This window comes from Bombina bombina, chromosome 2, assembly GCF_027579735.1.
Source record: "Bombina bombina isolate aBomBom1 chromosome 2, aBomBom1.pri, whole genome shotgun sequence".
In the NCBI taxonomy this organism is placed as follows: Eukaryota; Metazoa; Chordata; class Amphibia; order Anura; family Bombinatoridae; genus Bombina; species Bombina bombina.
Genome location: NC_069500.1, coordinates 561,591,668 through 561,617,677, shown reverse-complemented (window position 1 = coordinate 561,617,677; position 26,010 = coordinate 561,591,668). Strand labels below are relative to the sequence as shown.

Here is a 26,010-nt window from a genome sequence, read left to right as displayed (position 1 = left end):
TAAGTTTACATACCCTGGCAGAATTTATGATTTCTTGGCCATTTTTCAGAGAATATGAATGATAACACTTTTCTTTCACTCATGGTTAGTGTTTGGCTGAAGCCATTTATTATCAATCAACTGTGTTTACTCTCTTTAAATCATAATGACAACAGAAACTACCCAAATGACCCTGATCAAAAGTTTACATACCCTGGTGATTTTGGCCTGATAACATGCACACAAGTTGACACAAAGGGGTTTGAATGGCTATTAAAGGTAACCATCCTCACTTGTGATCTGTTTGCTTGTAATTAGTGTGTGTGTATAAAAGGTTAATGAGTTTCTGGACTCCTGACAGACCCTTGCATCTTTTATCCAGTGCTGCACTGACGTTTCTGGATGCTGATTCATGGGGAAAGCAAAAGAATTGTCAAAGGATCTACGGGAAAAGGTAGTTGAACTGTATAAAACAGGGATATAAAAAGATATTCAAGGAATTGAGAATGCCAATCAGCAGTGTTCAAACTCTAATCAAGAAGTGGAAAATGAGGTGTTCTGTTGAAACCAAACCACGGTCAGGTAGATAGGATTGCCACCCGTCCCTTAAAATACAGAACACTTATAAATTACACATGCTGCAGGGTGTTCAGGGAGGAATATGAATAGTGCTGTCCAGAAACACAATACATGTTCCTCCCTGCACACCCTGCAGCATGTGTAAGTCATAAGTGTCCAGGAAAACATGGCTGAGGCGGCAACCCTACAGGTAGACCAACTAAAATTTTAGCCACAACTGCCAGGAAAATTGTTCAGGATGCAAAGAAAAACCCACAAATAACTTCAGGTGAAATACAGGACTCTCTGAAAACATGTGGTGTGGCTGTTTCAAGATGCACAATAAGGAGGCACTTGAATAAAGATGGGCTGCATGGTCGAGTCGCCAGTAGAAAGCCATTACTACGCAAATGCCACAAAGTATCCCGCTTACAATACACCAAACAGCAGAGAGACAAGAGTGATGAGACCAAAATTGAGCTTTTTGGCCACAACCATAAACACTACATTTGGAGAGGAGTCAACAAGGCCTATGATGAAAGGTACAACATTCCTACTGTGAAACACGGAGGTGGATCGCTGATGTTTTGGGAATGTGTGAGCTACAAAGGCACAGGAAAGTAGGTCAGAATTGATGGCAAGATGAATGCAGTATGTTATTAAAAAATACTGGAGGAAAATTTGCATTCATCAGCCCGGAAGCTGCGCATGGGACGTACTTGGACATTCCAACATGACAATGATCCTAAACACAAGGCCAAGTCGACCTGTCTTTGGCTACAGCAGAATAAAGTGAAGGTTCTGGAGTGGCCATCTCAGTCTCCTGACCTCAATATGATTGAGCCACTCTGGGGAGATCTCAAAACGTGCAGTTCATGCAAGACAGCCCAAGAATTTACAGGAACTGGAGGCTTTTTGCAAGGAAGAATGGGTAACTTTACCACCTGAGAAGATAAAAAGCCTCATCCACAAATACCACAAAAGACTTCAAGCTGTCATTGATGTTAAAGGGGGCAATACACAGTATTAAGAACTGGGGTATGTAAACTTTTTGATCAGGGTCATTTGGGTAGTTTCTGTTGTCAATATGATTTAAAAAGAGTAAACACAGTTGATTGATAATAAATGGCTTCAGCCAAACACTAACCATGAGTGAAAAAAAAGTGTTATCATTCATATTCTCTGAAAAATGGCCAAGAAATCATAAATTCTGCCAGGGTATGTAAACTTATGAGCACAACTGTAGATAGGAAGTAGGGGGAATTTTGGTTCTATTCTGATCTCGAAACCTTATACACGTTTCTTTCTTAAGACACTGTGAGTCCACGGAATAATCAATTACTGTTGGGAATATCACTCCTGGCCAGCAGGAGGAGGCAAAGAGCAGCAAAGCTGTTAAGTATCACTTCCCTTCCCACAACCCCCATTCTCTTTGCCTCTAGTGCAAGGAGGAGGTGAAGTAATTAGGTGTCATGATTAAGATTCTTCTATAAAGATTTTTTTATTTTGAAGCCAGGACATGATTGCTCTGATCTTCCATCACAATTTGGGTATAGCTGTACTCCACATTAGTCTATTCAACAGGGCTGTGGTAGCTTTAAAGCAGTTAGGAACTTGTAAAGTGTGCTTTGCTGCGTTTTCCTAACATGTTGCTGCCATGGTATAGAAAGCCTGAGTAGGTTTACTCTGTCTGTCTTTCTTTTTACACAAGTCTCTGTGAGGAGCGGCATCCTCTCATACTTTGTGAGTCGTCTGACTGCCGGACGACTAGAATGCAGGTAAGTGCCTTTTGTTCTTCTGGGGCTAGAAGGCTGGCACTGAAGGGGTTAAGGACCCTCTGCTGTTAGTGGGACAGATCCTTATGGATGCTTAGGGCAGTGTGCAGGCACATTAATCATGAGACGTAGGGGTTAATCTCCTTCATAGCAAAGAAGGAGTTAACCACCTTGGGGCTCAGATCTAATTTTAGTACTTTTATTCTGTATTTTGGCAGACCCTTTTTAGTGTCTGAGTGGTCTGAAGTGACTAGGTCAGGGGAGAAAGTGCGTATGGTGCCATTCCTAAGGGGCTGTGCTGCTGTCTTAGAAGGGACTGAGCACACATTGTGGTTTCACTTTGATTTTCCTGCTTTGTTTTTAGAAGTGCTTCAGCATGGAACAGAGTGGAAGCGGCACAAGGGTGCCAGTGTACTAATTTTTAGCACTTAATCTATGCTTTTGACAGATAATTCCTCTTACATAGAGGAGAGTTGGTAACGTAACAAAGCTTCCTTTCAGCGCCGTTTTTGGCCACGCCTCCTTCTTTGAGATACTCAGGCCTTTCTGATAAATGCTCTGGCAGTTCCTTGCAACTTAAGGTTGGCATATCTCTTTCCTCAGTTTGCTTTCCTTCCACGAATCATCGCTTGGGTCAAGTAAGAGAGAGCGTCTGTGATTCTAATAGCTCCTGCCTCACAGGATCTTGTATGCAGGTCTAGTATTGATGTTGTCTCTCTACCTCCTTGGAGATCTCCTCTGAGAAAGACCTTCTACTACAGGGGTCCTTTCTTCATCCAAGTCACGTTTCTCTGAAGCTGACTGCTTGGAGATTGAATGCTTGATTTTAGTGTGGTTTAGCGTGGTTTTTTATGAATCGGTCATTGAGACCAGGCTTCAGGCTCATAAGCCTGTCACTAGAAAGATTTACCATAAGGTATGGTGTACATATCTTATTGGTCTAAGTCTATAGTATTCTCTTGGAGTAGAGTCAGGATCCTAGGAATCTTATCTTTTTCTCCAGGAAGGTCTGGAGTAGGGGTTGTCTGTCAGTACCTTCAAGTTACACAAGAGTCTAGCGGACATGCCGGATTTACAATCCTTTTGTCAGGCCCTGGTTAGAATCAGGCCTGTTTTTAAATCTGTTGCTCCATCTTGGAGTCTTAACCTTGTTCTTAAAGTTTTGCAACAGGCCCGGTTAGAGCCTTTGCTTTCCATAGATATTCCATAGATATTAAGTTACCTTGGAAGGTTTTCTTTCTTACTGCTATTCTTCTGTTCGGAGGGTTTCTGATCTCTGTTTGTAGTGGGATTCTCCTTATCTCATATTTCATGCAGATAAGGCAGTTCTTCGTACAAAGTTTGGTTTTCTTCCTAGGGTTGTTTCGGACAGACATATTACTCAGGAAATTGTGGTTTCTTCTCTCTGTCCTAATACTTCTCTTAAAGAACGTTTGTTGTGCGGGCTCTTAAATCCTATTTTGCAGACGACTAAGGTTTTTCGTCAGTCTAATGCATTGTTGGTTTGCTTTTCTGGGAAACTTATAGGACAGAAAGCTTCTGCCACTTCTCTTCTCTCTGGTTGAGAAGTATTATTCGTTTTGTATAGGAGTCTGCTGGACAGCAGCCTCCTGAGAGAATTAAAGCTCATTCCACTAGGGCTGTTTCTTCTTCTTGGGCCTTCAAGAATGAGGTCTCTGTGGAACATATTGCAAGGCTGCGACTTGCTCTGCTTTGCACACTTTTTCTAAATTCTATAAATTTGATACTTTTGCCTCGGCTGAGGCTTCTTTTGGGAGAAAGGTTCTGCAAGCAGTGGTGCCTTCTGTTTAGGTTACCTGTCTTGCCCTCCCTCATCATCTGTGTCCTCTAGCTTGGGTATTGATTCCCAACAGTAATTGATGATTCCGTGCACTCACCGTGTCTTAAGAAAGAAAACAAAATTTATTTATGCTTACCTGATAAATGTATTTATTTCTTGACACGGTGAGTCCAGGGCCCTCCCTGTTTTCAGACAGTTTTTTTTATATAAACCTCAGGCACCTCTACACCTTGTGTTATTTCCTTTCTCTCCTTTTCCTTCGGTTGAATGACTGGGGGTTGTGGGAAGGGAAGTGATACTTAACAGCTTTGCTGTGGTGCTCTTTGCCTCCTCCTGCTGGCCAGGAGTGATATTCCCAACAGTAATTGATCATCCATGGACTCACCATGTCAAGAAATAAATACATTTATCAGGTAAGCATAAATTTTGTTTTCTTTAGTTCCTACTATTGAAATGGACAAATTTCAGACTATTCTGTGAGGTCAGTTTGTCCTCAATTGTTTTTGGTAATGTGTACCATTATGTTCTTATTTCTAGGCTTTCTGTTCTTTCTTTCAGTCTAGTTACCTTTTCTTGTATTTCTGATTGTTTTATCAGTGGACCAATTTTGCTAGACAGTTATTCGGTCTTTCTTCCATATATTTTCTGTATGAAAGAGAACTCAATTTGGAGTCACCTGGAAGTAAATAACATATTGCTGAACCTAACACTCCCTGTGTTTCTATTACAAAATGCTGATCTCATAGGAAATTGCAGGAATAAGCACTGTTGAAAAGTCTGCACTGAATTCATATCAATATATGTAGTGCAGTGGGATTTTTGTTAACTTCTGGTTTTGTGTACATTGTTTTCCATCATTTTAGATAGTGGTCCTTCATTTTTAGACAATCTTGCATGCGTTATATTTATGAGAGAGATTTTCAAGTCCTGCAGAGAGTTTAATGATTATACTGTTCTCTGCGAAAAATATTTCAAACACCCAAAGAATCTTTTCATTCTGTTGATTGTTAGCAAGGAATATATTGTAAATCTTAGTTTAATAAATCTTATAGTATATAGTACTGCATATGTCTGCCCTTTGCAGGGGACTAACCTTGGTGTTTTTTTATTTCACACTTTCTTCTTGAAATTATGCTCTCTATATTTAGCCCTGTGGTTGTCTAGTTAGCTAAAGTTCGTTCATTATTTTGCTAAGAAGATAGAAACAATGCCATCACTTTAATTAAGCAAGGTATTGTGTTCAAATTAAAAACTGGCTAAAGTAAACAAATGGTTGAAATATGTAGTTAGTATAACTGTGCATTGCTAGTTCATTTTTTATGTGCTGTCAATCTATCATAATGAGGAAGGGGTATGTGTAAGTGCTTAAGGGGGAGAATAATGTATGAAATGAGCTCATAGCTACTGTATTTCTGGCGATTTGAAGACAATACAGGCATGATAATAAATGGAATATAGCACCAGATATAAGAGTTAAGATATTTCCTTTATTCACCATGATTTCTAACCCTGCTTTTTTATGGTGTTGCAGTTTCAGTGAGCATCTCTGACCTCTACCCTGGCTGCGAGAATGTCAGTGTGAGGAGCCGCAGCATGATGTTTGAGCCAGGCTTAACTAAAGGGGTACTTGAGGTGTTTGTCTCACCGTCCAATCACCCTCACTGTTCCACCGATGAGCAATCCACCAGAGCTATTGATATCCAGAATGCCAATGTGAACGGTATGTTTCTATTTGTCAGTTTACTCATTAAAAAGACACCAGCGCTACTTAAATAGACATTCTGATGCATAAATACATTATCTAATTTGTTAGCACATTTCAGTTTTCATTACTGATCCTGAATAGCTGTGGGTTAAATACATAGGTAAAATTCCATTTGGGAGCTGGGTTATGAGATTGTCGTTTCTGATTTGCTAGCCTTTTTTTTCTTCTGCTCAGTAGCTATAAGGCTTGTAACACCCCCCCCCCCATACGACTTTACCTATGTGTTTAATAAATTAGAGCATTAACATTTGGCATTACAATATCTTTTTAACAAATCATGAATAAAGTTATACATATGTGCTGTTAAATCTTGGGGGGTAAAAAAAACTTTGCAACAGGTTTAATGTTTCATCTGTCTCAAAATCAACCACATGATTTTAACAGGCAATATTAAAAATCATGTTCCCAGTGGGGGGTTGGGCAGAGATACTAAAATTTTATTTTCCATTGTTCTCTTTAATTAGTGTTTTCACTGTTTTTAGAGAGAAAAGATAATGAATTTGTATAATTATAGAAAAATAAGCGAATTACGTATGTTCTCCCTGCAGCCTCAGTCCCTTTGATTCGGCTGTGGTTTCCATTAACAAACAGCTATTTCCTATACAAAATACACCTAAACCCATACATTTAAAACTCTGCAGTAGGTATAACAAGTCATTGTAAACAAATAAAGGGAACATCAATTTTACTGTACACTGTCCCTTAAGGGATAAAGCAATACTTTCTGCTGGCACTTTTATTGTTTCTAATAAGTAAGTCTTCAGTGTTTGCATAATATGTTCTCTTTAAAGCAACAGTAAAGTTAAAATTGAAAGTTCATGCTTCATACAGAGCATGCAAATTGCAACTGTCCAATTTATTTCTGTTATCAAATTTAATTTGTTATCAATTCTAAAGAGTAAGCACAGATAGGCTCATAGGTTTCATCTGTCTTTAGCGCTCTATGGTAGCAGGTTGTGCAACAATGTTTTGTTGCAAAGTTATACTTTGTTATAAACATTGCTGCCATAGAGTGCTAAAGACTTATGCACATTACTGAGTTCCTATTAGCCTACCTAGGTTTACTCTTCAGCAAAGATTGCATGCTCTTTTTAAACCTTGAAAGGTACAGTCTACTTCAGAATTTTATGGTTTAAAATGATAGATAATCCCTTTATTACACATTCCCCAGTTTTGCACAACCAACACGGTTATATTAATATACTTTTTACCTCTGTGATTACCTTGTATCTAAGCCTCTGCAGACTGGCCCTTATATCCGTCCTTTTGACAGACTTGAATTTCAGCCAATTAGTGCTGACTTCACGGGAGTGAGCACAATGTTATCTATATGGCACACATGAACTAGCACTTTCTAGCTGTGAAAAACTGTCAAAATGCACTGAGATAAGAGGCGGCCTTCAAGGGCTTAGGAATCCGTTTATGAGCCTACCGAGGTTTAGATTTCAATACCAAGAGAACAAAGCAAATTTGTAGATAACAGTAAATTAAAAAGTTGTTTAAAATTGCATGCCCTATCTGAATTATGAAAGTTTAATTTTGACTAGACTGTCCCTTTAAGTACAAAACCCCTAAACTACTGAATAAGTTTTCGCTGTAAAATAACATAGGTTACCTTTTTAAATTCTACTTTTTAAGTGACTAATTGTGTGCGTAATAATCTGGCACTATTGAGTCATCATAATCATTAAGTATTTAATGAAATAAATAAATAGGTAATAGAAATGAATGCTTAAAGGGACACAGCATTAAACAACTTTCCAATTAACTTGTATTATCCCTCATTTTCTTGCTATCCTTTGTTGAAGAAGCAGCAATGCACTGCTGAGAGATGCTGAACTCTTTAGGTAAGCCAATAACATGAGGCATATATGGACAACAACCAATCAGTAGCTCCTCAGCCTACCAAGGTATACTTTTAAACAAAGGATACAAAGAGAACAAAACAAATTGGATAATAGAAGTAAATTGGAAATCACATATCTCTATCTGAATTATGAAAGAAAAAAATTGAGTTTCATGTCCCTTTAAGCTTTTAAACATTTGAATACAAATGTTGATATATTTTATTCCCTGCATATTTAGTTGTTAAACGGACATTAACCCCTTCGCTGCTAAGACGGTTAGCAGATTCAAAATATACCATTATTATATTTAAATTTCATTGCACGTGAGAAGTCTACAATGGAAAATGTTTTTAAAAATGTGCATATTTTTGTTAAGATTTTAGTAAATATTGACAATATCCAGGTGACTACTGTTGCTGCTTAATTGTTCTCAAGGGTATCTAAATTTAAAAGATGGGCCCATTCAGTGGCTTGTAATAAAAATAGAGGGTTCTTTATGCTGGAGTAGAAATACCTGGCTATGCAGATAAAAAGTATGTGGGGGTTTTGTTTCTTTTGTTTTTTTAAAAAGGAACTTGTCTGGCATTTAAAAAAAACAAAAAAACTTTATTGGGGATCTGAAAACATTTTAGATCTCGTGTCCCAGATTTTTTGTGTGTATCTAAATATACCCTTCTCCATTAAAACCCTGTTTTATGCTAACTTTTTTTTTATTATTTGGGGGTTTTGTGGCGATTCTCTTTCAAATGAGAGAGGTCGTGATCATCTGCAGCTGTTAATAGAGCTGAGATAAAGGGTTGGAATAAACTGCCACCATCAAACTCCTATACAGCTACATTGGCACCTTTGTGATATCGCCTCAAACGGCACTTCAATAGAAAGCTTGGGAGATCACTTACTAGACCAGCAATGATTCCTGGTCTGTAGTGCAGGGGATCACCAAAATCAGTCTCTGATCGTCAATCCCCTGCATAACTAGAACGACTCATCACACAAGCCGCGGTGCACGTGACAAGAACAGCTCGTCATGCGCATCAAAGCAATTCAACACATCTTATTTTTGTGTAAAAATTGTGCTTTGTCCCAAGCTCCCTAGAAAGGCCAAATAACAAAATCTGTAACTTCGGTTTTCAAAACGCTACAAATTACCTAAACCAGATTTGCAGCATTTGCAAGTAACAGAATTTGCTTTTTTGGCCTTTTAGAGAGTGTGGAACATCTCAGTCTTAAACAAAAGAACAGGGGTTAAATGTAATTTTAACAATCGCATTACACAGATTTGGGCAGCTATACAGAATGAAAAGATACATTATAATATTATAGTTCTGCTGCTTTTTAAACTTATTTTAAGATACTTCTTATCAAGAGGGCAAACAAGTAGGTACAGTATATAAGGGAATAATATTTACCAAGAGTTATTGTGCTACTGTACATAAAAGCTTCTACATAGGACTATATTTCAGCATTTCACCTCTGGTTTGGCTTTCATGAAACAACTAAAGATGTATTAGTTTGTGACCTTTTATATCACACACAAATTAGTAGCTGTTTCCACCTAGTGGCAGAATACAAAATATCTTTCTTGTGGGTATAATATAGAAAATAATAATAATAATAATGTCTTTTGAGGTTATAAAAACTGTAAATTTGGCAATAAATATGTGCTGTCAAAAAGCTGTAGTTCATTCAATAAATACGAGAACTGCCTTGATTTGCTGAAAAGACTGCTGTCAACGTTACGCAATATAGATTATAAAAAAAAATCCAGATGCACCTGCTGCAATGGTTTAGCAGTAATGTCAAAGTTAAACGTTTAATGATTTAGTTAGAACATACCTAGGCAGGCTCAGATGCAGCACTGAGAGCAAGCTGCTGATTGGTGGCTGCACATATATGCCTCTTGTCATTGACTCGCCAGGTGTGTCCAGCTAGCTTCCAGTAGTGCATTGCTGTTAATTTAGCAAACAATACTAAGAGATTGAAGCAAATTAGATAATAGAAATAAACTGGAAAGTTGTTTAAAATTTCATGTTCTGTTTGAATCATGAAAATGTTATTTTGACTAAACTGTTCTGCACTCCAATGCTGTTTTGAAGCTTCTAATTTTTAATCCGTTCAGTACTTTTTAACGTGTGAAAAAAATGACATTTTTCAATATGACTATAAAAGATTTCTTACTGTACCAATCTATGGAATTTGAAAAAGAGTTATAGTTCATGTGTTAGTTTTTCTAGTTGATAAACAAATTAGCACTAGCGCTTATCTCAGACTGACTCTGTAGGTGGAATTATTTACACTAGAGACCCTGTAGCGTTTTTCATACCAATACAAACTTGCTACTTTAATATGTTATATAGAAGTTTGAGGATTTGAAACCCAAGTTGGAGATTGAGAATTGATATATATATATTTTTAAATGATTTAAATGCATTTCAGCTATTTCTAAATCATGGTTATCTATTGTTTTAAAGGAATGGAAAAGTAAAAATTAAACTTGCAGGATTCAGATAAAGAATGTAATTTTAAAAGACTTTTAAAATCACTTCTATTTTCCAATGTGCTTCATTCTCTTGGTATCCATTGTTGAAAAAGAATATGCACATATCCTAAACTAGGAGGAGCTAGCTGCTGATTGGGGCCTGCACACATTTGTCTTTTGTGATTTGCTAACTAGATGTGCTCAGCTAGCTGCCAGTAGTGCAGTGCTGTTCCTTCAGCAAAGGATAACAAGACTATGAACAAATTTGATAATAGAAGTAAATTAGAAAGTTGTTTAAAATTGTATGTTCTATCCAAATCATGAAAGAAAATCTTGGGGTTTCCTATCACTTTAAAGGGACATGAAACCCAATTTTTTTTCTTTCATGATTTAGAAAGAGCATGTCATTTTAAACAACTTTCTAATTTACTTCTATTATCTAATTTGCTTCATTCTCTTGATATCACTTGCTGAAAAGCATATCTAGATATGATCATTAGCTGCTGATTGGTTGCTGCACATAGAGGCCTTGTGTGATTGGCTCACACATGTGCATTGCTATTTCTTCAACAAAGGATATCTAAAGAATTGAGCAAATTAGATAATAGAAGTAAATTGGAAAGTTGTTTAAAATTGCATGCCCTATCAGAATAATGAAAGTTGAATTTTGACTAGACTGTCCCTTTAAGTACTTGAGTTTTAATATAAATGCACACTGTTTTTCAACAAATAGATCCCTATGAAGAATCATGGCTATTATCCCAGTAACATAAAATGATATTCAGTGGTTTAAATATTATTGTTCATGGTTTATAGTTGATGTGACTTCTTCTGTTCTAAGTAATGTTTGTGTTTATTCATTTGATCATATCTTCTCATTGCAGGGGTTGGTGATTTCAGTGTCTGGGAGTTCTCTGGAAATCCTACATATTATTGCAGCTATGATTATTTTGCCGCAAATGACCCCACGTCCATTCACATTGTGGTTTTTAGTCTTGAAGAACCTTATGAAATTCAGCTTAATCAAGTGATATTCTGGCTTAACTTTTTAAAATCCCTTGTTCCAGTGGAGGAACCTATAGGTATGTTCATAAGGGGTGTGGTCTATTATTATTTTTTTCATATTATTACTTCTGTTGGTTTTTTTTTTTTTTTTTTTTTAACTTTACATGCAACTTAAAAGTTGCTACTCTCTTAAAGCATAAACCTGTTTCTGTATTTTTATCTTTTTATTATTATTTTATTGTATTTATTTATTGCTCTATTCAAAAACAAATTGACACTAAGGGGTCAATCAATTCACAATACAAAGTTTATTGATAGTTTTTTTAGATAAAGAATTGTGATCAGCCCCTCATTGTTTAACACCTGTACACCCAGCTGCTCGAGATCAGGATATGGCCAATCAGGGGAGGCATCCATCTGGAGTGGCAGAGGCGTATGCTAGTTGTGAGACTTTGTGTTTAAGATGATTTTATTTATTTCTGACTTTAAAAAAAATATCCATATGTACTAAGATAACAACTTAAAAGTATCAGCATTCAATAATGTAGTAACGGGAAATACATAAATGGCAAATACATTCTATATTTTATCCAAAAACTCAAATGATGATAATAAATATTTATGAATATTAAATTAAAGGAATAGTCTAGTCAAAATTAATCTTTCATGATTCAGATAAAGCATGCAATTTTAAGCAACTTTCTAATTTACTCCTATTGTCAATTTTTCTTTGTTCTCTTGGTATCTTTATTTGAAAAAGCAGGAATGTAAGCATAGGAGCCGGCCCATTTTTGGTTCAGCAACTGGGTAGCGCTTTCTGATAGGTGTCTAAATGTAGCCACCAATCAGCAAGTGCTACCCAGGTCCTGAACCAAAAGTGGGCCAGCTCTTAAGCTTTACATTCAAATAAAGATATCAAGAGAGAGAATAAAAATTGATAATAGGAGTCAATTAAAAAGTTGCTTAAAATTGCATGCTGTATCGGAATCATGAAAGTTTCATTTTGACTAGACTATCCCTTTAATGTCTTATGTAATAAAATATAACAGTGCCCCAGCACTTTTGATGTGCAGCCCCCTGATTTTCATCCTTTTGAAATCTGAGGTAATGGTCAGCAACTTTTATCAAAAAATGCAGCTTTATTTTGTTTTTTATTTTGTTTTTTTTATGAGGTTTTATTTCCAGAGAAAACACGGACACTTGCATTCTGATATTCATTAAACAAGATGTCAAATTCCACATTTTATTACTCGCCCATAAAAATATATAAAGCTTGTATGATTCATACAATTATGTTTTCATGTTATGTCAACTTAAAACTTGCAGAAGTTAAATAGTAACAAAGAAGGCTGCTGTTGGCTTTTCATTCAGACACTAGTTGTTTTCTACTTATAAAATGTTCTTCAGTGAAGTTCTGTCACAAAATAAACCAAGAACACTCATTTTAGGTTTCTTTCATGTAATTGGCAAGAGTCCATGAGCTAGTGACGTATGGGATATACAATCCTACCAGGAGGGGCAAAGTTTCCCAAACCTCAAAATGCCTATAAATACACCCCTCACCACACCCACAATTCAGTTTTACAAACTTTGCCTCCTATGGAGGTGGTGAAGTAAGTTTGTGCTAAGATTTCTACGTTGATATGCGCTTCTCAGCATTTTGAAGCCTGATTCCTCTCAGAGTACAGTGAATGTCAGAGGGATGTGAAGGGAGTATCACCTATTGACTTTATGGTTTTCCTTGCAGGAGATCTATTTCATAGGTTATCTGTTATCGGTCGTAGAGATTCATCTCCTACCTCCCTTTTTCAGATCGACAATATACTCTTATATACCATTACCTCTACTGATAGCTGTTTCAGTACTGGTTTGGCTGTCTGCTATATGTGGATGGGTGTCTTTCGGTAAGTATGTTTCTTTCATGTAATTAGCAAGAGTCCATGAGCTAGTGACGTATGGGATATACATTCCTACCAGGAGGGGCAAAGTTTCCCAAACCTTAAAATGCCTATAAATACACCCCTCACCACACCCACAAATCAGTTTTACAAACTTTGCCTCCAAGGGAGGTGGTGAAGTAAGTTTGTGCTAGATTCTACGTTGATATGCGCTCCGCAGCAAGTTGGAGCCCGGTTTTCCTCTCAGCGTGCAGTGAATGTCAGAGGGATGTGAAGAGAGTATTGCCTATTGAATGCAGTGATCTCCTTCTACGGGGTCTATTTCATAAGGTTCTCTGTTATCGGTCGTAGAGATTCATCTCTTACCTCCCTTTTCAGATCGACGATATACTCTTATATTTACCATTTCCTCTACTGATTCTCGTTTCAGTACTGGTTTGGCTTTCTACAAACATGTAGATGAGTGTCCTGGGGTAAGTAAGTCTTATTTTCTGTGACACTCTAAGCTATGGTTGGGCACTTTATTTATAAAGTTCTAAATATATGTATTCAAACATTTATTTGCCTTGACTCAGAATGTTCAACTTTCCTTATTTCCAGACAGTCAGTTTCATATTTGGGATTATGCTTTAAATTATCATATTTTTTCTTACCTCAAAAATTTGACTTTTTTCCCTGTGGGCTGTTAGGCTCGCGGGGGCTGAAAATGCTTCATTTTATTGCGTCATTCTTGGCGCGGACTTTTTTGGCGCAAAAATTCCTTTCCGTTTCCGGCGTCATACGTGTCGCCGGAAGTTGCGTCATTTTTGACGTTATCTTGCGCCAAAAATGTCGGCGTTCCGGATGTGGCGTCATTTTTGGCGCCAAAAGCATTTAGGCGCCAAATATTGTGGGCGTCTTATTTGGCGCCAAAAAATATGGGCGTCGCTTTTGTCTCCACATTATTTCAGTCTCCTTTTTCTTTTGCTTCTGGTTGCTAGAAGCTTGATGTTTGGCATTTTTTTCCCATTCCTGAAACTGTCTTATAAGGAATTTGATCTATTTTGCTTTATATGTTGTTTTTTCTCTTACATATTGCAAGATGTCTCACGTTGCATCTGAGCCAGAAGATACTACAGGAAAACCACTGCCTGCTGGATCTACCAAAGCTAAGTGTATCTGCTGTAAACTTTTGGTAGCTATTCCTCCAGCTGTTGTTTGTAATAATTGTCATGACAAACTTGTTAAAGCAGATAATATTTCCTTTAGTGATGTACCATTGCCTGTTGCAGTTCCCTCAACATCTAAGGTGCAGAATGTTCCTGATAACATAAGAGATTTTGTTTCTGAATCCATAAAGAAGGCTTTGTCTGTTATTTCTCCTTCTAGTAAGCGTAAAAAGTCTTTTAAATCTTCTCTCTCTACAGATGAATTTTTAAATGAACACCATCATTCTGATTCTTTGGACTCTTCTGGTTCAGAGGATTCTATCTCAGAGATTGATGCTGATAAATCTTCATATTTATTTAAGATGGAATTTATTCGCTCTTTACTTAAAGAAGTACTAATTGCTTTAGAAATAGAGGATTCTAGTCCTCTTGATACTAATTCTATACGTTTGGATAAGGTTTTTAAAGCTCCTGCGGTTATTCCAGAAGTCTTTCCTATTCCTAATGCTATTTCTGCAGTAATTTCTAAGGAATGGGATAAATTGGGTAATTCATTTACTCCTTCTAAACGTTTTAAGCAATTATATCCTGTTCCGCCTGACAGGTTAGAATTTTGGGACAAAATCCCTAAAGTTGATGGGGCTATTTCTACCCTTGCTAAACGTACTACCATTCCTACGTCAGATGGTACCTCGTTTAAGGATCCTTTAGATAGAAAAATTGAATCTTTTCTAAGAAAAGCTTATCTATGTTCAGGTAATCTTCTTAGACCTGCTATATCATTGGCTGATGTTGCTGCAGCTTCAACTTTTTGGTTGGAAACTCTAGCGCAACAAGTAACAAATCGTGATTCTCATGATATTATTATTCTTCTCCAGCATGCTAATAATTTCATCTGTGATGCCATTTTTGATATTATTAGAGTTGATGTTAGGTTTATGTCTCTGGCTATCTTAGCCAGAAGAGCTTTATGGCTTAAGACCTGGAATGCTGATATGGCTTCTAAATCAACTCTACTTTCCATTTCTTTCCAGGGAAACAAATTATTTGGTTCTCAGTTGAATTCTATTATTTCAACTGTTACTGGTGGGAAAGGAACTTTTTTACCACAGGATAAAAAGTCTAAAGGTAAAAACAGGGCTAACAATCGTTTTCGTTCCTTTCGTTTCAACAAAGAACAAAAGCCTGATCCTTCGTCCTCAGGAGCAGTTTCAGTTTGGAAACCATCTCCAGTCTGGAATAAATCCAAGCCTGCTAGAAAGGCAAAGCCTGCTTCTAAGTTCACATGAAGGTACGGCCCTCATTCCAGTTCAGCTGGTAGGGGGCAGGTTACGTTTTTTCAAAGAAATTTGGATCAATTCTGTTCACAATCTTTGGATTCAGAACATTGTTTCAGAAGGGTACAGAATTGGTTTCAAGATGAGACCTCCTGCAAAGAGATTTTTTCTTTCCCATGTCCCAGTAAATCCAGTGAAAGCTCAAGCATTTCTGAATTGTGTTTCAGATCTAGAGTTGGCTGGAGTAATTATGCCAGTTCCAGTTCCGGAACAGGGGATGGGGTTTTATTCAAATCTCTTCATTGTACCAAAGAAGGAGAATTCCTTCAGACCAGTTCTGGATCTAAAATTATTGAATCGTTATGTAAGGATACCAACGTTCAAGATGGTAACTGTAAGGACTATATTGCCTTTTGTTCAGCAAGGGAATTATATGTCCACAATAGATTTACAGGATGCATATCTGCATATTCCGATTCATCCAGATCATTATCAGTTCCTGAGATTCTCTTTTCTAGACAAGCATTACCAATTTGTGGCTCTACCGTTTGGCCTTGCTACAGCTCCAAGAATTTTCACAAAGATTCTCGGTGCCCTTCTGTCTGTAATCAGAGAACAGGGTATTGTGGTATTTCCTTATTTGGACGATATCTTGGTACTTGCTCAGTCTTTACATTTAGCAGAGTCTCATACGAATCGACTTGTGTTGTTTCTTCAAGATCATGGTTGGAGGATCAATTTACCAAAAAGTTCTTTGATTCCTCAAACAAGGGTAACCTTTCTGGGTTTCCAGATAGATTCAGTGTCCATGACTCTGTCTTTAACAGACAAGAGACGTCTAAAATTGATTACAGCCTGTCAAAACCTTCAGTCTCAATCATTCCCTTCGGTAGCCTTATGCATGGAAATTCTAGGTCTTATGACTGCTGCATCGGACGCGATCCCCTTTGCTCGTTTTCACATGCGACCACTTCAGCTCTGTATGCTGAACCAATGGTGCAGGGATTACACGAAGATTTATCAATTAATATCTTTAAAACCGATTGTTCGGCACTCTCTAACGTGGTGGACAGATCACCTTCGTTTAATTCAGGGGGCTTCTTTTGTTCTTCCGACCTGGACTGTAATTTCAACAGATGCAAGTCTCACAGGTTGGGGAGCTGTGTGGGGATCTCTGACGGCACAAGGAGTTTGGGAATCTCAGGAGGTGAGATTACCGATCAATATCTTGGAACTCCGTGCAGTTTTCAGAGCTCTTCAGTTTTGGCCTCTTCTGAAGAGAGAATCGTTCATTTGTTTTCAGACAGACAATGTCACAACTGTGGCATACATCAATCATCAAGGAGGGACTCACAGTCCTCTGGCTATGAAAGAAGTATCTCGAATTTTGGTTTGGGCGGAATCCAGCTCCTGTCTAATCTCTGCGGTTCATATCCCAGGTGTAGACAATTGGGAAGCGGATTATCTCAGTCGCCAAACGTTGCATCCGGGCGAATGGTCTCTTCACCCAGAGGTATTTCTTCAGATTGTTCAAATGTGGGGGCTCCCAGAGATAGATCTGATGGCCTCTCATCTAAACAAGAAACTTCCCAGGTATCTGTCCAGATCCCGGGATCCTCAGGCGGAGGCAGTGGATGCATTATCACTTCCTTGGAAGTATCATCCTGCCTATATCTTTCCGCCTCTAGTTCTTCTTCCAAAAGTAATCTCCAAGATTCTGAGGGAATGCTCGTTTGTTCTGCTAATAGCTCCGGCATGGCCTCACAGGTTTTGGTATGCGGATCTTGTACGGATGGCATCTTGCCAACCATGGACTCTTCCGTTAAGACCAGACCTTCTGTCACAAGGTCCTTTTTTCCATCCGGATCTGAAATCCTTAAATTTAAAGGTATGGAGATTGAACGCTTGATTCTTGGTCATAGAGGTTTCTCTGACTCCGTGATTAATACTATGTTACAGGCTCGTAAATCTGTATCTCGAGAGATATATTATAGAGTCTGGAAGACTTATATTTCTTGGTGTCTTTCTCATCATTTTTCTTGGCATTCTTTTAGAATACCAAGAATTTTACAGTTTCTTCAGGATGGTTTAGATAAGGGTTTGTCCGCAAGTTCTTTGAAAGGACAAATCTCCGCTCTTTCTGTTCTTTTTCACAGAAAGATTGCTATTCTTCCTGATATTCATTGTTTTGTACAAGCTTTGGTTCGTATAAAACCTGTCATTAAGTCAATTTCTCCTCCTTGGAGTTTGAATTTGGTTCTGGGAGCTCTTCAAGCTCCTCCGTTTGAACCTATGCATTCATTGGACATTAAATTACTTTCTTGGAAAGTTTTGTTCCTTTTGGCCATCTCTTCTGCTAGAAGAGTTTCTGAATTATCTGCTCTTTCGTGTGAGTCTCCTTTTCTGATTTTTCATCAGGATAAGGCGGTGTTGCGAACTTCTTTTGAATTTTTACCTAAAGTTGTGAATTCCAACAACATTAGTAGAGAAATTGTGGTTCCTTCATTATGTCCTAATCCTAAGAATTCTAAGGAGAAATCATTGCATTCTTTGGATGTTGTTAGAGCTTTGAAATATTATGTTGAAGCTACGAAATCTTTCCGTAAGACTTCTAGTCTATTTGTTATCTTTTCCGGTTCTAGGAAAGGCCAGAAAGCTTCTGCCATTTCTTTGGCATCTTGGTTGAAATCTTTAATTCATCTTGCCTATGTTGAGTCGGGTAAAATTCCGCCTCAGAGAATTACAGCTCATTCTACTAGGTCAGTATCTACTTCCTGGGCGTTTAGGAATGAAGCTTCGGTTGACCAGATCTGCAAAGCAGCAACTTGGTCCTCTTTGCATACTTTTACTAAATTCTACCATTTTGATGTATTTTCTTCTTCTGAAGCAGTTTTTGGTAGAAAAGTTCTTCAGGCAGCGGTTTCAGTTTGAATCTTCTGCTTATGTTTTTTGTTAAACTTTATTTTGGGTGTGGATTATTTTCAGCAGGAATTGGCTGTCTTTATTTTATCCCTCCCTCTCTAGTGACTCTTGTGTGGAAAGATCCACATCTTGGGTAGTCATTATCCCATACGTCACTAGCTCATGGACTCTTAATTACATGAAAGAAAACATAATTTATGTAAGAACTTACCTGATAAATTCATTTCTTTCATATTAACAAGAGTCCATGAGGCCCACCCTTTTTTGTGGTGGTTATGATTTTTTTGTATAAAGCACAATTATTCCAATTCCTTATTTTATATGCTTCGCACTTTTTTTCTTATCACCCCACTTCTTGGCTATTCGTTAAACTGATTTGTGGGTGTGGTGAGGGGTGTATTTATAGGCATTTTAAGGTTTGGGAAACTTTGCCCCTCCTGGTAGGAATGTATATCCCATACGTCACTAGCTCATGGACTCTTGTTAATATGAAAGAAATGAATTTATCAGGTAAGTTCTTACATAAATTATGTTTTTCATTACATTTTTTCTTTGCATATATGTTTTGTAGATGATCTATTTATATAGCCCATTTCTCCAACATTGGTGTGTCCGGTCCACGGCGTCATCCTTACTTGTGGGAATATCTCTTCCCCAACAGGAAATGGCAAAGAGTCCCAGCAAAGCTGGCCATATAGTCCCTCCTAGGCTCCGCCCACCCCAGTCATTCTCTTTGCCGTTGCACAGGCAACATCTCCACGGAGATGGTTAAGAGCCAGGAAGGTCAATTTATGACTACCGTGGATCTAAAGGATGCGTACCTACATATTCCTATCCACAAAGAACATCATCAGTTTCTAAGGTTCGCCTTTCTGGACAAACATTACCAGTTTGTGGCCCTCCCATTCGGGTTAGCCACTGCTCCAAGGATTTTCACAAAGGTACTAGGGTCCCTTCTAGCGGTTCTAAGACCGAGGGGCATTGCAGTAGTAACTTACTTGGACGACATTCTAATACAAGCGTCGTCCCTGTCAAAAGCAAAGGCTCATACAGACATCGTTCTGGCCTTTCTCAGATCACACGGATGGAAGGTGAACATAGAAAAAAGTTCTCTGTCTCCGTCAACAAGAGTTCCCTTCTTGGGAACAATAATAGATTCCTTAGAAATTAAGATTTTTCTGACAGAGGTCAGAAAATCAAAACTTCTAAGCACTTGTCAAGTTCTTCATTCTGTTCCACGTCCTTCCATAGCGCAGTGCATGGAAGTACTAGGGTTGATGGTTGCAGCAATGGACATAGTTCCTTTTGCACGAATTCATCTAAGACCATTACAACTGTGCATGCTCAAACAGTGGAATGGGGACTATACAGACTTGTCTCCAATGATTCAAGTAGATCAGAAGACCAGAGATTCACTCCGTTGGTGGCTGACCCTGGACCATCTATCCCAGGGAATGAGCTTCCGCAGACCAGAGTTGGTCATTGTCACGACCGACACCAGTCTAGTGGGCTGGGGCGCGGTCTGGGAATCCCTGAAAGCTCAGGGACTATGGTCTCGGGAAGAGTCTCTTCTCCCGATAAACATTCTGGAACTAAGAGCGATCTTCAATGCTCTCAGGGCTTGGCCTCAGCTAGCAAAGGCCAGATTCATAAGATTCCAATCAGACAACATGACGACCGTTGCGTATATCAATCATCAGGGGGGAACAAGGAGTTCCCTGGCGATGAAAGAAGTGACCAAAATAATTCAATGGGCGGAGGATCACTCCTGCCACCTATCTGCGATCCACATCCCAGGTGTGGAAAACTGGGAAGCGGATTATCTGAGTCGTCAGACATTCCATCCGGGGGAGTGGGAACTCCACCCGGAGATCTTTGCCCAACTAACTCAATTATGGGGCATTCCAGACATGGATCTGATGGCGTCTCGTCAGAACTTCAAGGTTCCTTGCTACGGGTCCAGATCCAGGGATCCCAAGGCGACTCTAGTAGATGCACTAGTAGCACCTTGGACCTTCAACCTAGCTTATGTATTTCCACCGTTTCCTCTCATTCCCAGGCTGGTAGCCAGGATCAAACAGGAGAGGGCCTCGGTGATCTTGATAGCTCCTGCGTGGCCACGCAGGACTTGGTATGCAGACCTGGTGAATATGTCATCGGTTCCACCATGGAAGCTACCTTTGAGACAGGACCTTCTTGTTTAGGGTCCATTCGAACATCCAAATCTGGTCTCCCTCCAGCTGACGGCTTGGAGATTGAACGCTTGATTCTATCAAAGCGTGGGTTTTCAGATTCTGTGATAGATACTCTGGTTCAGGCCAGAAAACCGGTAACTAGAAAGATTTACCATAAAATATGGAAAAGATATATCTGTTGGTGTGAATCCAAAGGATTCCCATGGAATAAGATAAAAATTCCTAAGATTCTCTCCTTTCTACAAGAAGGTTTGGAGAAAGGATTATCTGCAAGTTCTCTAAAGGGACAGATCTCTGCTTTATCTGTCTTACTACACAAAAGACTGGCAGCTGTGCCAGATGTTCAAGCATTTGTTCAGGCTCTGGTTAGGATCAAGCCTGTTTACAGACCTTTGACTCCTCCCTGGAGTCTAAATCTAGTTCTTTCAGTTCTTCAAGGGGTTCCGTTTGAACCTTTACATTCCATAGATATTAAGTTACTATCTTGGAAAGTTTTGTTTTTGGTTGCTATTTCTTCTGCTAGAAGAGTTTCAGAGTTATCTGCTCTGCAGTGTTCTCCGCCCTATCTGGTGTTCCATGCAGATAAGGTGGTTTTGCGTACTAAGCCTGGTTTTCTTCCAAAGGTTGTTTCTAACAAGAATATTAACCAGGAGATAGTTGTACCTTCTTTATGTCCGAATCCAGTTTCAAAGAAGGAACGTTTGTTACACAATTTGGACGTAGTCCGTGCTCTAAAATTCTATTTAGAGGCTACAAAAGATTTCAGACAAACATCTTCTTTGTTTGTTGTCTATTCTGGTAAAAGGAGAGGTCAAAAAGCGACTTCTACCTCTCTTTCCTTTTGGCTTAAAAGCATCATCCGATTGGCTTATGAGACTGCCGGACGGCAGCCTCCTGAAAGAATCACAGCTCACTCCACTAGGGCTGTGGCTTCCACATGGGCCTTCAAGAACGAGGCTTCTGTTGACCAGATATGTAAGGCAGCGACTTGGTCTTCACTGCACACTTTTGCCAAATTTTACAAATTTGATACTTTTGCTTCTTCGGAGGCTATTTTTGGGAGAAAGGTTTTGCAAGCCGTGGTGCCTTCCGTTTAGGTGACCTGATTTGCTCCCTCCCTTCATCCGTGTCCTAAAGCTTTGGTATTGGTTCCCACAAGTAAGGATGACGCCGTGGACCGGACACACCAATGTTGGAGAAAACAGAATTTATGCTTACCTGATAAATTACTTTCTCCAACGGTGTGTCCGGTCCACGGCCCGCCCTGGTTTTTTAATCAGGTCTGATTAATTATTTTCTCTAACTACAGTCACCACGGTACCATATGGTTTCTCCTATATTTTTCCTCCTGTCCGTCGGTCGAATGACTGGGGTGGGCGGAGCCTAGAAGGGACTATATGGCCAGCTTTGCTGGGACTCTTTGCCATTTCCTGTTGGGGAAGAGATATTCCCACAAGTAAGGATGACGCCGTGGACCGGACACACCGTTGGAGAAAGTAATTTATCAGGTAAGCATAAATTCTGTTTTTAAAAAAAATGTATAGTTTTGCTTATTTTTAAATAATATTGCTCTGATTTTCAGACTCCTAACCAAGCCCCAAAGTTTTATGTGAATACCGTCAGCTACCTACTGCAGCTTGCTCCTGTTTGTGTAAAGGGTCTTTTCATATGCAAAAGAAGGGGGAGGGAGGGGAGGTGTCTTATTTTCCACTTGTAGTGGGCTTTCCAACTACCTTTTCAATAGAGCTAAACTGAGAGCTTCTAAGTCCTTAAACCGTTTTATACTGGATTTTTATATCAGTATCTGGGCATCTTGTTCTTTATAGTAGTGTCTATTACATGGTTATATGAAAATGAGTGTATACTGTCCCTTTAAGGGAGTCTCTCTGGGTATTTTTTCCAGAAACACAGCACAACTGCATAGGTTGTGTATTTAGCCGATAATAATTTATAATTTGTCATTGTTTTAATACGTTGGCACATACAATAATTCTGCAGAGGGTCACTCAGCTATTTCTTTCAGCACTAATCCTGGTTTTCTGTACAGTAGTAATACTCATCCAAGTTTTTCTTAACATTGATCTGGCTTAGCTGTGTATATCCTCTTAATATCTGAACAATAAGATATTTAGAACATATTTAATTCCTGCTAAGCTTCCTGTTTTGCAGTTACTAAAGTTCTAAAACAAACGACGTGTGAAGTAGGAGAGCCTTTTTTTTGTCTAATTTTCTAACCAGTTTACCTTTTGAGCTTAGATCTGGTCCCTTTAGTTCTAAATTGATATTAACCCTTTGGCTACTAAGCCATTTCCCACCTGGGTGCTAAGCTAGTTTTGAGCTTTTTGTTGCAGTTCACGTTTAAACACTTGTAGAAGTAAAGTTTGTGTGATTAAACAATACAAACTATATATTGGGTTTTTTTTAGCAGACCTAGCAGATTTCAAATATACCATTATTATATGTGTATGTCTCAACAGGTTTTAAAAATAAAGCATAACATCTGAAAAAAGTGTATTTTTGTACTCCACAATCAATACAAATTAGTTTGTAATTTTTTTTTTCTAAACTCTATCATCAAAACCTATGTTGCTAAATATTTGCAGTAGGTAACCTGTCTAAAATAAGCAGAAATTGAGAACATTTCACTGTGTTTTTCTACTGTTTTATTGCAGACGTGTCAATTTGATAGACCTTAACAAAAAGCATCTTTAAATTTAATGAATTGTTGCCAGCAATTAAACAGCTTTAGCTGAGATATGACATTGAAGCTATATTTTTAGAAACTACACCCCCAGCTGCATCAAATGAGGTCTTATTTGTATTTGTATCACATATCTGAAGTAAGCAACATGCTCAGACAGTGTTTGGTGGTTTGTGTCTATCTGTGGCACGCTTTTTCTCTGTGCCGACTTGGGTTCCCGCCCCCTTCTTTTCCCTGTGGCGGATAAGCGCCATTTTAGGATCTTCATGAGCCGATCATATGAACACGCCCCTTTTTCTCAGACTTTGAGATTTTCTCTTATTTGTATGCCTCTGCATTTTTAGAGACATTAAGTCTTAAAGCTTCCTTGCCTCTGATAATTGCTCACGCTAGTGGATATTGTTTGCCTTATTAAGTAAACGTTTTTCTGGGGACACGTTCATTGTATCCATCTGTGTATTGCTAGAAGGATTTATATATTATGTTTTTGTAGGTTTTTCTGAAGGAAACGTTCATTTAATTCCTTCTGTGTACTGTACATTTCTCTTGTTAAGTGTATCCAGTCCACGGATCATCCATTACTTATGGGATATTAACTCCTCCCCAACAGGAAGTGCAAGAGGATTCACCCAGCAGAGCTGCTATATAGCTCCTCCCCTAACTGCCATTACCAGTCATTCTCTTGCACCCAACGAATAGATAGGATGTGTGAGAGGACTGTGGTGATTATACTTAGTTTCATACCTTCAATCAAAAGTTTGTTATTTTATAATAGCACCGGAGTGTGTTATTCCTTCTCTGGTAGAATTTGAAGAAGAATCTACCTGAGTTTTTCTATGATTTTAGCCGGAGTAGTTAAGATCATATTGCTGTTTCTCGGCCATCTGAGGAGAGGTAAACTTCAGATCAGGGGACAGCGGGCAGATTAATCTGCAAAGAGGTATGTAGCAGCTTATTATTTTCTGACAATGGAATTGATGAGAAAATTCTGCCATACCGATATAACGTAAACTCAGCCTTAAATGCAGTAGCAGCAACTGGTATCAGGCTGTCATGTATGTATATTTTACACTTCAGTTTTCTGGGGAATGGCACTTCACTGGAATTATACTGTATGCATAAAACTTTAGCCTAATTTGCAGGGACTAGCAACAGGCTTTTTAATAACACTCAATTTATTAATGTTAAACGTTTTTTGCTGGCATGTAAAATCGTTTAATTTTCTGAGGTACTGGGTGAAAAAATGTTTTGGGCACTATTTTTTTCCACTTGGCAGTCGTTTTATTTAATTTATGACAGTTTACTGATCTCTCTCACTGTTATGTGTGAGGGGGAGGGGCCTTTTTTGGTGCTTTTGCTACGCATCAAAAAATTCAGTCAGAAGTTTGTCTTCCCTGCATGATCCGGTTCATCTCTACAGAACTCAGGGGTCTTCAAAACTTGTTTTGAGGGAGGTAATCACTCACAGCAGAGCTGTGAGATTGTAGTTGACTGTGATAAAAAAAACGTTTATTTCTGTATTTTTTTATTTTTTTTCTGCTATCAGGGTTAGTTATCCTTTGCTAATGGGAGCAATCCTTTGCTAAAATTGTGTTTTTTACAAAGATTTGATGCTATAACTTTTCAGTTTATTAATTTTCAACTGTCATAACTTTTTCTGTGCTTCTTATAGGCACAGTACGTTTTCATATTATAGTAAATTACTTGAAAAGTATTTTCAAGTTGCTAGTTTATTTGCTAGTGTGTTAAACATGTCTGATTCAGAGGAAGATATCTGTGCTATATGTGCTAAAGCCAAAGTGGAGCCCAATAGAAATTTATGTACTAACTGTATTGATGCTACTTTAAATAAAAGTCACTCTGTACAAATTGAACATATTTCACCAAACAACGAGGGGAGAGTTATGCCGACTAACTCGCCTCACGTGTCAGTACCTGCATCTCCCGCTCGGGAGGTGCGTGATATTGTAGCGCCGAGTACATCTGGGCGGCCATTACAAATCACATTACAGGATATGGCTACTGTTATGACTGAAGTTTTGGCTAAATTACCAGAACTAAGAGGTAAGCGTGATCACTCTGGGGTGAGAACAGAGTGCGCTGATAATATTAGGGCCATGTCAGACACTGCGTCACAATTTGCAGAACATGAGGACGGAGAGCTTCATTCTGCGGGTGACGGTTCTGATCCAAACAAACTGGATTCAGATATTTCAAATTTTAAATTTAAGCTGGAAAACCTCCGTGTATTACTAGGGGAGGTGTTAGCGGCTCTGAATGATTGTAACACAGTTGCAATACCAGAGAAAATGTGTAGGTTGGATAAATATTTTGCGGTACCGGCGAGTACTGACGTTTTTCCTATACCTAAGAGACTTACTTAAATTGTTACTAAGGAGTGGGATAGACCCGGTGTGCCGTTCTCACCCCCTCCGATATTTAGAAAGATGTTTCCAATAGACGCCACCACACGGGACTTATGGCAAACGGTCCCTAAGGTGGAGGGAGCAGTTTCTACTTTAGCTAAGCGTACCACTATCCCGGTGGAGGATAGCTGTGCCTTTTCAGATCCAATGGATAAAAAGTTAGAGGGTTACCTTAAGAAAATGTTTGTTCAACAAGGTTTTATATTGCAACCTCTTGCATGCATTGCGCCTGTC

The 26,010-nt window shown here is 38.6% G+C and overlaps 1 protein-coding gene across 1 annotated transcript in view; it reads left to right on the top strand.

The window, feature by feature from the left end:
- Positions 1–26,010, top strand: part of DAPK1 (death associated protein kinase 1) — a 492,700-nt gene that overhangs the window by 423,012 nt on the left and 43,678 nt on the right. Inside the window, 2 exon segments of the mRNA XM_053702428.1 lie at positions 5,645–5,833; positions 11,089–11,286. Coding sequence (XP_053558403.1) covers positions 5,645–5,833; positions 11,089–11,286 — 387 coding nt within the window.